At 44.6% G+C, this 12,005-nt stretch overlaps 3 protein-coding genes and 1 long non-coding RNA gene across 6 annotated transcripts in view; 2 read left to right on the top strand and 2 right to left on the bottom strand.

Moving 5' to 3' along the window:
* LOC118516514 overlaps positions 1-5,328 on the top strand; it is a 29,432-nt gene extending 24,104 nt beyond the window's left edge. Inside the window, exons 3-7 of one of the 2 annotated variants that reach the window (XM_036062448.1) lie at positions 263-434; positions 3,996-4,107; positions 4,227-4,411; positions 4,592-4,672; positions 5,155-5,328. In XM_036062448.1, coding sequence (XP_035918341.1) covers positions 263-434; positions 3,996-4,107; positions 4,227-4,411; positions 4,592-4,672; positions 5,155-5,228 — 624 coding nt within the window. In that variant the 3' untranslated portion in view covers positions 5,229-5,328. Of the gene's footprint in view, positions 1-262; positions 435-3,995; positions 4,108-4,226; positions 4,412-4,591; positions 4,673-5,101 lie in introns of both variants that reach the window. The other variant, XM_036062446.1, reaches the window with a different exon arrangement.
* A 2,934-nt stretch (positions 5,329-8,262) lies between these two features.
* LOC118516511 (B-cell receptor-associated protein 31-like) lies at positions 8,263-10,050 on the bottom strand. Of its 2 annotated transcripts, none has more exons than XM_036062442.1 (4): positions 9,913-10,050; positions 9,354-9,636; positions 8,978-9,267; positions 8,263-8,898 (listed from the first exon to the last, which is right to left on the bottom strand). In XM_036062442.1, exons 2-4 carry the CDS (start codon positions 9,580-9,582, stop codon positions 8,719-8,721), a joined length of 699 nt encoding a protein of 232 aa, XP_035918335.1. In that variant the 5' UTR covers positions 9,583-9,636; positions 9,913-10,050; the 3' UTR covers positions 8,263-8,718. The 2 variants fall into 2 exon arrangements, with proteins under 2 accessions (XP_035918335.1, XP_035918336.1); XM_036062443.1 differs by lacking the exon at positions 9,913-10,050 and adding an exon at positions 9,789-9,888.
* Positions 10,051-10,438: 388 nt separating this feature from the next.
* LOC118516536 lies at positions 10,439-10,913 on the top strand. Its single transcript, XR_004907904.1, has 3 exons — positions 10,439-10,568; positions 10,678-10,731; positions 10,826-10,913. It is a non-coding gene; the product is annotated as an uncharacterized LOC118516536 (long non-coding RNA).
* Positions 10,914-11,042: 129 nt separating this feature from the next.
* LOC118516535 (ER membrane protein complex subunit 4-like) lies at positions 11,043-11,934 on the bottom strand. The gene is made up of 2 exons (XM_036062480.1): positions 11,766-11,934; positions 11,043-11,633 (listed from the first exon to the last, which is right to left on the bottom strand). Exons 1-2 carry the CDS (start codon positions 11,819-11,821, stop codon positions 11,171-11,173), a joined length of 519 nt encoding a protein of 172 aa, XP_035918373.1. The 5' UTR covers positions 11,822-11,934; the 3' UTR covers positions 11,043-11,170.
* Positions 11,935-12,005: the final 71 nt, after the last annotated feature.

Raw genomic sequence — 12,005 nt, 5'->3', positions numbered from 1 at the left:
TAACTCATTTAAATTAAAGTTTCATCCTACAGGGAGTTAATAACTTTCTATATTCTACACACAAAGTCTGCGCCACACTGTACACGCACTCGAAGCAATCCATAATTCTAACTCCACCCAATTCCCATGCACATTGACAGCCCAACAGCAGTAGTGTGGTGTGGGTTCGAAAACGGTTTCAAGCGCCTCATGCCATTCCAATGTTCCAATTTCCTTTCCTGCAACATGCTGCCTCGGCCATCTCGCGGCGGCGCGAAAGCAGAACCAGTTCAAGAACGAGCTGCAGACCAACTACTCGATGTCCGATTCCATCAACTACAAGTACCGTGCCTTGGTGATACGCAATCCGAAGCTGAACCACAGCGGCGAGTACATGTGCTCGGTGCAGACGTACGATTCGTTCGATCGGCGGATGGCACGGTTTCAGATTGTCGGTAAGTGTACTCATCCTTCTGCCCTACGCCGCACAACCACGACGCTCTGACGTCTGTCATAGACGGCAAGATTTCGGTTCCCACTCGCTCCCAGAAGAACTTCACATCCGTTTAGCCTGTGCCCCGTGGGTGTGGTATGTGATTCGATTAGACCGGGGATGTAATTACCTTACCTGGCCTGCCGGAATGTGGCTCGTACGCTCAGTAAACGTCAGCTGGCGGATCGTGTTGCGTTGTGCCATTTTACGATGTAATCGCATCTATTGATTTACATCTTGGAATGTTTCATCGGCGTGGGCAAGCGAGTGTACGGGCGGTATATTATGTTACTTCAGTCGTTTCATCTTAGCCACTGTCGAGCGGGAGATGGACGTTTATTTATAGTTTCTTGGTCGTTTTGGCCGGATGAGCGCAATTTAGTAAGTGACAGAAATTGTTCCATAGCAATGGAAAAAAGAAATATGATTTATTGAATGCTATCAAAATTTAAGCTTTTTCTTAATGCTTCAAGAAAAGTTCTGCTCAGTGATCGTTAGTGATTGCTGGTCAATTCTTTGTAAAGCCTTGAAAGCGACGCCCGAACATTAGGATTAATATATTTGACTAAATATGTCTTAGTATCATCCCTGGACTATGTGATGCCCATTTACCTTACAAAGCCCTGGTAATGTTCTAACCGCTACCTGTGATCAGCGTAGCAGCTCGTCCAATGCCTTTCCAACAAATGCGCCTTTCCAACAAAAATCCTTCTGAGCATCTTCCTCTAAAACACGGGTAAGAGGGTTTCGTCAGTTTTGGACAGAGTCCACCATATGTCTTAGAGGCGTATGTGAGTCTTTTTCTTCCTCGGCATTACAACCTCTAAAGGTCTCGGCCTGCCATTTCTGGCTTTATGTGACTTGGTTTTACCTGTAACAAAGTCGTCAGCCCTGCGTTCTGGGAGGCGGGGTCTGTCTGGGAATTGAACTCCGGTACAGTCGTGTGAAGACCGGCCCCGCTTTTGCATAGGCAACTTGATCGCCCCAAACTGTATGTGAATACTAAGACTATAAATGTCCTATACAGCTAGGGCGGCCCGCTGGGAGAGGCGATAATGGCACCGGTCTTTATCCAACAGGACCGGGGTCCAAATACCATCCGGACCGTTCTCCCGTTGCGATCCAACTGCGTGGTACCATTAAGTCTAGTAAGCCAGAAATGGCAGACATGACTTTTTAAGGGGTTGTTAAGCCAAGAAGGGAAAGAGTCTCAGCTTCGTCTGTCGTGACAAGCAGTTTGTTGACCATGATTGTTAACCAACACCCTTGAACGTTTCCTAATCTCTATGTGGTTGGGGATGCTGACTTTTGAAAAGTGCGATCACCTATCTGTCTGCATCAATTCTACGTAAAGTAATATACGTCTGCAACTTCATTGTACAAAGCTTCTGCTAAATTGGGGAGTCTCAAACCAGTGATGTCTATGTCTTGATCGTATACCAGTAACAGGATCAATTTGTAGAAGATCCTATCTGAAGCGCCCGATTGAAATGCAACTTCGTCCTGACATGTGATGTTGATCATTGTCATTCTTACAAGCATGCGCTGCAATCTTCTCCCTGGTTTATGGCACGGTGAAGATTTGGTCAGTGTTTGATAAACTCTGATAGTTTCCAACTATCTCTTCGACGAATGGGACGAGTCGATCGTACAATATAAGGGAAAAAATCTTTGCTGGCGGTTTTCATTTCTGTAATAGTCCCGTAGCTGCTGCACTCCACCCTATCTCCTTTCTTATATGTGGGATAGATGTGGGATACCCTATCTCCTTTCTTATGTGTGGGAGCCCATTTTGAGTCATTAGGAGGGTCTCGAATTCAATCGAGAAAAGCCCGAAATAGCATATCCGCGACTTAATAATAACCAGAACGAAGGACGAATCCAGACGCATTCGTAGACTGTCTCATGGCATGAACTGTTCTAAAACCCTGATTAAGTAGCTAAGAGCTTTTCATCTGGTTTTTGGGCTCTTTGTTCTATATATCTAACATACTTTCTTAGAGTATTGGGACTACAAACGTTGTATGTAGCTTTAAGTTAGTTATACTCGGGCCAGCTCAACATCTATATAAGTCAGGGGTTCCTCAGAGTAGCGTCTTAAGTCCTTTATTGTTTTCATTTTTCATCGCGATCTGTCTCAGGTCTCTCCTTCCCCAAGGATATCCGTTGTATGCCGACGATGTCAAGTCGTCTATCTTCCCTTCTCTTCAAAGCTACGCTGATGCATTTGCGGAGTGGTGTTCCTCTAACGGGCGCATGCTTTGTGTAGAAAAATGCTGCGTAATCTCGTTAGGCTGCTATCACGATACCATGCTCACTACTCTCACGAGTCTCTCTGGTAAAGGACCTCGGTGTGTGGCTCGCTGACTGCCACATATCAATTCAGTCCTCGAGCGGTCCAACAAATTGTTGGGTCTCATCTCCCGAATGGCGTCTGAGGTGCGTGATCCACTGTGCTTGAAGGCATTGTGTTGCTACTTGGTCCGTCCTTTTTCGACTACGCCAGCGTCGTTTGCTCCCCAGCATGTAGGAGAGAGTACAGCAGAAGTCATCAGGCGCTTCCTAAACAACCCCTGTGCTGCTACTCCTTCATACTCGGAGCGGAGTTAGTTACTTGGATTGCCATTCCTTGTACACAACGTTGACTCCCCAACCCTCATGGCAACCATTCTCATTTATGTCCCTTCCTACCGCTTGCGCGTTTGCCCTCCTCTCCTCATCCTATTGTGACGCTCACGGTTCACCTAGAATGATCCTTGGGATCGTGCGCTGTCGGACTTCCATCGGACTCCGATCACTGTCGGATAAGACGCCTATCGAGTCTCGTCCCTTTCTTGACCATTTTTAAATTATATTGTATCCGACGCTACTGGAAAGTTCTCGAGACAACCAGTATTAAACATATAAATAATAAATAATATTGACGTAGGTTCTAACTACTCTGGTCTAGTGATGATTGCTCTACAGCTGACAGGTCTTTCTCCATTAGGCAGTCAATTGCCAGAGCTGCTACTGATATAATGACTCTATGGATGAATTTCTAGATTCATTTTCAACTGTTCCTTTAAATTGATTTTTATCGTCTCTTACGTTTTTTTGCGCTTCTGCGAGTAGCGTTTAATCTTCGCATATACTTTGATAAACACTCAACACGGAAAAACACACAACCCAAAAACAAACGACTGACGCATCCCTTTTTTGCATTATTCCCGCGTTGCTTGCATTTGCTTGCCCCTAACTTATGCATGTAGTGAGAATTATGCAAATGAATCATTAAAAATATAAATAACCCACGTCCATCGATACCGGGCAGCCGGAAAAAATGGGGACACAGAGATAAAGTAAGGAGGACGACAATGTGACCGTCGATTTTACTGTTCCCCGAACGACACGACGGTTTCCGCTTCCGAGAACGAGCGACAAGCACAAAATATTTCTTGCACGAGTTTGCTAACTATTTATTAAAATTCGTATGAAAAATATGTATACAAGCATGATAGCGCGTATATTATCTTTCTTACAGTGCCGGAAAACACGTTACTCCTGCACTACGAAAACGATGGCGAAAGTGAAAGTATGCTGCTAATCAAGTGCAGCGCGTTCATGATATATCCCGAGCCGAACCTGCTACTGATGTAAGTGTAATGAATCGATCCTTCGGGGCGTACAGTACACCGTCCTCTGACCACAGCAGCGGATATCTCATCGAACCGCTTTCGTATCTTTCCTTCTCACCAAACACACACACGCCCAGCGTTAGCGGCAATCTGTTCCTGGTCAGCTCGCGCACACTGGTCACCGCCGATGCAAACCACATGTACAATAAGACCGTTTACGGCAAAATCGATAAACATTTGCTCATCTCGCCGACCTCGATCAGCTGTGTGCTGACCGTACCCGATTCCGGTTACATCCGCAAGCGCGAAACCATCTATTACGGTAAGTGTGGGCCACGTGGGTTTTCTGGATGGATTGTAACTGTCCCACAACAGAAGGAGCTCAGCGAGCTTCACCACAATTGGACGCTCGATTTTTGACAGAAACCCCCTCCCCCCCCTTCCAGAAACTCTGCAAGGTTCTATATTCTGCCCCCGTTTTGTTTCTCCCACCGCAAAACAGATCCAACGCCGCTGACGAAATGGAGTCGCTTACGGATGGACGAACGGGGCCACTTTCAGCTACTGTCCGACGATGGTGCAGGTCAGTACGGTCTGCAGGGTCCGGGGTGCTTGATTGGTCCATAAATTTTCGATCCCTTCCCAGTCCTTCATTCGATTCGGCCGGAAATGACAGTTTCCATTTCACGCGCACGCCGGCCAGTGCCCGTTCCTGGCCTCGGTCGCGGCTAACGATTGATTGGAAAGCGTGCGGTTTTGGGGTAGTGTTAAAATTTTGATCCCATATCCTATTTTCCTACCATCCACAAAAACCACGAAACACACACGGATGGCTTGGGGTTAAATTCGTCCCGTCCGTCCGCCGGATGCACATCCGGGGTGATGCGCGTGAATTGTATGCATTTTTCAACGGAACACCTTCTCATTTTATCGTATGTTTTGCATTGTATCGGTTTGAATGTGTTTTCTCTCCCTCTCTCTCTCTCTCTCTCTCTCTCTCTCTCGTTCGCAGGCCAATTAAATCCACTTGCCGGTTGGTTGATTAGTTTAATTGTATTTCTACAGCGCGCTGTTCTCTGGCGACACGGCACGGATTCAATCAAATAGGACCGGATTCGTACTCGACACCCATGCCGTAACCGTGTATTTTGGATTTCGTTTAGATGATTTGTTATTCGTTCGATAGAAAAAGAAGAAAAGGAGGGAGTCAGCGCGATACTAGGCGGTAGGTGACATGGATCAGCACTTTAGTATCTTTTGTTAAGCGTGATGACAGTAGATAGATGGAATAATTAAAAGTATAAGGTAAGTTTAAATTAGTACAACGTATGTTCAAGGTAAGATAAAATTATCTTAAAAATCTTAGTATAAGTTATTTATTGCAATAAGCTCTTCTTTGAAGAAGTATAATTTCTCCTTTAAATATGTTTTAATTTTAAATTTGCTTTGTTTAAATGATCTTGCTGCTGAACAACTGATTGGTAGGAATTGCATTGGTGGAATGTTTGGTTTGGTGTAAACGTCGCTGGACAATCAGTCCCTATCGTATTCGAAGTGACAGAATAAGGGTCCCTTCGCGTAAGTAGCTGTCAACGCTTCCAACTGGACCACCAGGCGCCTCCATCATTGTCCTAGTCTTATCTACATATAAACAAAAAAATTAGAATGGCATTCCTGACTTGGCCTGCCACTAAGAGATTTTACATTGCCTTTAAGGAAGTAAAATAAAAAAATAGAATAAAACTGTTGTAACATTATTTATTTTCAATAAAATATTAACAATAAGACATCGTGAAATTGTTCGCGATCGTGATCGACTGACAGAGGTGCCAGTTGAAGTTGGGTTTGTGGTAGTTTCATCAAGCTAACCAATTTACTTATAATAAGCCTTGATTCTTCTTCTTCCTTGGCACTAGAACCTGGAGAGGTGTCGGCCTGCCATTTCTGCCTTTCTGTGGCTTGATTTTACCCGTAGCATAGTAGTCAGCCCTGCGTACGGGGAGGCGGTCTGGATGGGATTTGATCCCCGGTCCTGCCGTGTGAAGACCAGCACCGTTATCGCCTCGGCCACCGGACCACCCCATTACAAGCCTAGATTATATGATGGATATATCTTTTAAAATACAAGTTTTTCAGCAGAAGAACACCATACGACGTCAACTAACACGTTGAACCCAGTTCAAACTAAAGCCCCAAAAATATTTTGGAAAAAAAATCACTAATATCGTTACTTTCAAAAAACGACTGTTTGTTTTCAAAGGTTATGAAATTATGAAAAAACGACTGTTTGTTTTCAAAGGTTATGAATTTATTTAATTTTATCAGTTTTACTGAAGTCTATAAATTTTAAAAGTCAAAATAAATGTCCGATTGCTTTAGTGACCTGAGTAGACAATAGAGTGGCGGATCTCTCTCAGGTCTCATGAAGCCCCGAGCGAAGTGGCAGTTGAAGCCTCTCTAATTGTAACTCGTTTGCAAGTAAGATCAACAGGATTTCCCTCGTCGATGAGGCCCGCCTAACCGACCAGGCCCGAGCAGTCGCCCCTTCCGCACCTAGGTTGATCCGGCACCGAGACAATACAGTACGTCCCATAATTTTACAATACCAGATTTCTTTAAAACAAAACAAACAATACATGAAAATCTTTTTTAACTAGTGAGCTTAATAAAATATAGTACTTGTGACGAAACGGCGTCCAACCGTAATAATATATAAATTAAATACTATTTTTAATGACATTTGGTCATAGCTATGTGAGATTTGATCATAGTAGCCGTTGGTATTGTACGTACTTGCAAGTACGCTGGGAGGTCGTGTACAATTTCAACGGCTACTATGACAATATCATCAGAGGACATCACAATAAAAGATATTTGATTTCCCTGTCACCTGAAGCCGTTTCTGTATGGACTAGCTTTGTTTGCCATTTTCATCAAAGGATCGTGCCATAAAAATGGATGCTATTGCCTTATCAACTGAAAAACCTTGTACAGAGCTCTTAATTTGAAACAAAAAAACTTTTCTTTTCAATGATCCAACTTTGACATCTAACAACTTTTAACCCCACTATTTTTTTTTTAATATTTCAACCCCACTTGACCCAATCAACAAGCTCGCGTTGCTCAAGAGTGCTTTTCTCTCGTAAGAATGTACTTTGTCCCCGTCGCATTGATTCTGCGCTAATCGTGCTTCAGACGTCCTGTCGAATGCTGCACTTCGCATGACACCTTTTTTCCAAATGCTTTTTTTTAAACTAACATTAGTTCATGCAAAGGTAATCGCAGCTTTGAAGTCAATCCTAAACTTCAATTATCTGGGGTCAAAACCGATAAAGAATACAGAAGTTGTCGACCTGACTACATTCTGAAGGAAATTCCCCACTCAAAAAACTTGTAGTGACGGACGAAGCTACTCACAAACACCTGTGAAACATGGACTCTGTCCAACACTGACGAAACCCTCTTAGTCGCGTTTGACAGAAAGATTGTTGATCCCGAACAACGAGTTCTACTATGTGATCTCACCATCAAGCTGCTAATTAGACTCCATTGGGCTCTTGGGAATGACACCAGACGACCCCGCCCGTAAAGTCCTTTTAGGCCGTCCCCATAGGCAGAGGAGGCGTAGCAAGTCGAAATAGAGATGTCGTGATGTCGTTGATGCTTCCACTAGTATGTTTAGGATTGGCAGACGACGGCGCTAGACCATGAGCGATACCGAGGACTTCTGCAGTAGAGCCTGATAGTGAGTATTGCAGAAAGTAGTTCAGAAGCTTTCATCTTACACTGCTCTTCGTCCATTGTGGTTGGTCCTCAACAGACTCATTAACTTCACAGGAATTCCATACCACTATTTGCTCTTCCCTAGTTCTGTTCTTCCTAAGATGCCTTGCGATTGTTCAGTATTATCCAAAATGAACTGCACGACTCCCATAAATAGATTTACTCGTCGTTCACTGTCGCATGCAATCCCACCAAATCTTATCATGGCCAGCATTCGGTAGATTATGATTATCATGAGAAAAGGGCACACACACACACACCATATCTATTGGAGCTCGTGTGCCTGTTGTTATCAATCGATGATGAAACGGACTGCTAAAATGATGCATGATGCATCAAAATTCTTTACCGTTAACATTAAATTACCCCAACTCCGTTTGGTGGTTTCGTTATTAAACATTTATTTTATCTCAGTGTCTTACATTCAATAGAGCTTGTGTTTTCATTTGCAAACAGTATAGATTTGTGTTGTCGCTCGAAATTCAGTACTTTCGTTTTAATATCACCCTGTCTCGGAAAGGATTTCCTTTCTATGCTGCATTGTTGCTCTGTTCGCGACTTACCCTGTCGCCCCCAGGAAAAAAAACTTATTGAACGTAAGAAGCATTAAATCGAAGGAAATGCAAACGCTTCTATGAAATGGGAAACCAGGAAGGACCCTGAACTGTTAACGCAAACCGTGAATTAGTCGACAGATACCGTAACGTGTAGAGGGAAAAAGCACTTAAATTTAAATGACTGATGAACATTAGAACACGCCATAAATAAACAAAATCCTTTAAACCGTAAGAAGAAATGAAAAGTTAATGCCGATCATTAGCGGAAGATGATCCGCCTCCGGTCTTCTTAGTCGCTTTTGTCCGCACTGGAAATGGTGATTTTCTTCTGCAGCTTGCTGTACTCTTCTGTTAGACGGTCGTATTCTCGGTTGAGGCTTTCCGATTGCGATTTCATCGCTTCCTTATCCTTGCGCTCCTTGGCAAGGTCTTGCTCAAGCTCGGCAATCTTCTTCTTCAGCTCTTCGGTCTAAAAATGCAAGCAATAGTAAATAACAGATTGTTAATCGCAGCGAGCCATGAGTGAGTCGTGGTTAAGGTACACTTACATTCGATGCATCACCGCCTGCCGGTTTGTCCTTGGCGTCCGCTTTCTTATCGTCGTCCTTCTGCTGATTCATCAGGGTGCGTGCAGCGCTGGTTGCACTTTGTGCCTGCTTCATCGAGGCTTCGGCCTGTGCCAACAGCACCGCCTGGCCACTGATGAGCGACACCAGGCGCCGGATTACCAGCGACAGGAAGATGGCAAAACCGGAAATGTAAAAGTTGCGCTGGGCCCGGAACAATCGCATGCTGTGCTGCATCTCCACGTTCAAGTGTGTTTCGGTGTGCGAGTGATCTACAACCGGAACCAATGATCGGGGAAAAGCATGAGTCAATCAAGCCGCTCGTGCGGAAGTGTTGTCGTTCGTTTTCACCACTTACCATTGGACGAGTATTTGCGCATTTCGCGGATGGCTTCCAGCAGGAAGAGCACCAACACGGCCAGCAACAGATAGAAATAGGTCTGTGCCTGGCGGCTCAGCATCGCCAGGAAGCGGGATTTGAAAAATCGATGCCATTGCTGTGGGCTCCGGAGCGGTAGAACGAGCAGCAGCACGACAAATATCTCCACGTACAGAAACGATGCAATAATGCCCCAGACAAGAGTCATTCTGGCGATAGTGTAATGCGCTTTATCAAGATTTCAGAATGGGTTCGGCACGATCTATAAATATCACAAACGAGAAAGCCTTGTTTTTTTGTTGTTGTTGCTATTTGCACGACACCAATTTCGTTCCGGTAGTGCAAGGGTTCACAGAGACAAGTCACAGCAGCACGACGTACGGTCAGAATGGAAATGGCATGCACCGAACATACGGATGCACTTCAAATAGCCTCCTGTGCTAGAGACACGTATGTCGCTGATGAAACTTTGAACCCAAACAACACGCTGCCTTCGGAAGGCTGACGATATTGGGGTGTCTCGGGAGAGGAAGCATACCTGTATTTGGCCGACGAAACAACAGATTGTAGGGTGCGCTTGACTCACCGCGGTCCAACAGCTGAAAATTGCTACGGGAGAAAAAAACGTTTTTGCTGCGAAGTTGGCCTTGATTTGTTGTTGGTACGCAGTGTTGCAAGAAACGTCAAACGTCAAACGGAAACCATTTTCGAAAACCAGCGAATCGGATATTCAGCAGTTTCGAAAATGGAAAGAAATGTATTTTTACTCGTTTTACTCAATTCAATATTGTCAGAATTAATAAAATTAATTTTAAAACGGGTTTCCTATGCGCAACACAATATTGAATCAGAAAAAAGCGAGAGTTTTTGGAAAGTTTCCAGCAGCCTTCGAACTAGATTCGTTGGCGTTTGACAGTCTGCCTTTGTTTACAACAATTTCCAATAACAAAAGATTCCATACCGCTGGTTGCATTTTTCCTTTCTAGTACCCCAAGGGTTAGCGAATAGCTGTCCAAAGTGGATCCATTCGGAGTATCAGACATGTTGAAGTTTTTGGTAAGTTTTCTCCAGAATTTTGGAAGAGTTTTTCCTGTTGGCGCCCATCACATGATCGTAAGGCGTCCGGAAATTCGTTGCATAATCATCGTTCGTCGATCGAATCAACGAACGAGCGGCAGGTGTACCGCTTGAACGGTTATTTTTAGATCGTAAAAGCTTGATGCTTTACGATCAAAGCAGAGAGGGAAAGTTTTTCGTTCGATTAAGTGACCTTTACTTCTTTTTTCTGTCTCTTCCCAAACAGCTGACGTTCGGTGCCGGTGTTTACACCGGAATTTACGTTTCACAAAATTATGAGGTTTGAGGAACAATTTTTCGCATCCATTTGCATGGGTACGACGCAATGCACAATTTACTGATCAAACCTTTCGCGTTCTTCCTATCTTTTTTAGGTGCCCAGAGTGGACGAACCGGGAAAGTTGTTGGAAAAGGCGAAAGAATTCGCCGATCAGTATAAGAAACCGTAACTCGTAGTTGGTGTCACGCGGACCGTACTCGTTGCATACTATACTCAGGATGGCTCTAAATTAGTTTCACTCACCGCCAGGTCTAGGACCATTTTTCGTTTGATTAAAACTGACTACAAATGGATGCAGCTCAAAGCCTCACTTCAATGTATATGCATTACGTCTTTTTATTGTTGCCCCGCTCACCATCCTCTATGTGGTAGTGAAAAATAAATACAAACTGTTTACCAAAATGCACTGCCGGATGTTGTATTACTGGTGGTTTCCGGCTCAGAGTAACGAGATGCCTCCGCCGGAGTACTCCAACCGTTTCTGCGGTTCGACGAACGCCAACCAATCGGACGCATGCGTTGGAAGCAGGCCCATGCTGTGACACTTGTACAGGGCCAGTCCAATGTTGACGAGGTTACCGAGCAGAAAGACCAGCTTCTGGCCGGTGGCGGAGATACCTTCGATCACTTTGAACGTGGAATGCGTCGAGAGCATCATCTTCATCGGCCGGATGAACATCATCACCACCATCATGATGGGGAAGATGCTGATCGAATTGCCCGACATGTACATGATGACCAGGTTCATCGGGAACTGCTTGATGGGCCCGAGCGCAATCTCCCACGATTTCTTCAGGATGAGGTGGCTCTGGTCAGTCTGGTTGACCACCTTGCTGCTGATCACGTCGGCCGACGGATTGTAACCGGGCGGTGCGGCAATATCCGAACCGCTGCTGCGAGGTCTGCAAGAAGCACACAGAAAGGGGAGAACCAATTAATACCAAAACAAGTATTGAGGACAACAGTGAATGTGTAGCCCTTCCGCCACGGCGAGGAAAGCACCGTGCGTTGCTAGTTTCTAATACTCTACGAACTTGGTGTTGAAATCCAGCGCCCATTTGAATTTCTTCGCTGCTACTTTTGTGGTCATTGTTAGTTCGCTTCGGTCGACACTACTGGGCAGTAAAATCTATTGCACAAAATTTAGAATCCTGTACGGTTGTGGGAAAAACATGCACTGGATGGGGTTGTGTTGTTTTTTCTTCTAATTTGCTGCTCCACTCGTGACGTTTCTCTGACAGCAGCTGTCAGTTGTGTTGATGAGCTGTACCGTT

Source organism: Anopheles stephensi, unplaced genomic scaffold, assembly GCF_013141755.1.
Source record: "Anopheles stephensi strain Indian unplaced genomic scaffold, UCI_ANSTEP_V1.0 ucontig31, whole genome shotgun sequence".
Taxonomy (NCBI): domain Eukaryota; kingdom Metazoa; phylum Arthropoda; class Insecta; order Diptera; family Culicidae; genus Anopheles; species Anopheles stephensi.
Note: the sequence above shows the minus strand (reverse complement) of the source record. Positions and strands in the feature narration are given on the sequence as shown.

Bases quoted from the DNA above. Each gene is read 5' to 3' on its own strand.
- LOC118516511 (XM_036062442.1), bottom strand. From the start codon at position 9,582: ATGACTCTTGTCTGGGGCATTATTGCATCGTTTCTGTACGTGGAGATA. The intron at 9,268-9,353 runs GTAAGTGGTGAA...TTCCGGTTGTAG, and splicing joins GCGCAAATACTCGTCCAATG to ATCACTCGCACACCGAAACA. The intron at 8,899-8,977 runs GTAAGTGTACCT...TTGCATTTTTAG, and splicing joins CAGGCGGTGATGCATCGAAT to ACCGAAGAGCTGAAGAAGAA.
- LOC118516535 (XM_036062480.1), bottom strand. From the start codon at position 11,821: ATGACCACAAAAGTAGCAGCGAAGAAATTCAAATGGGCGCTGGATTTC. The intron at 11,634-11,765 runs GTTCGTAGAGTA...TGCTTCTTGCAG, and splicing joins GCGCTGGATTTCAACACCAA to ACCTCGCAGCAGCGGTTCGG.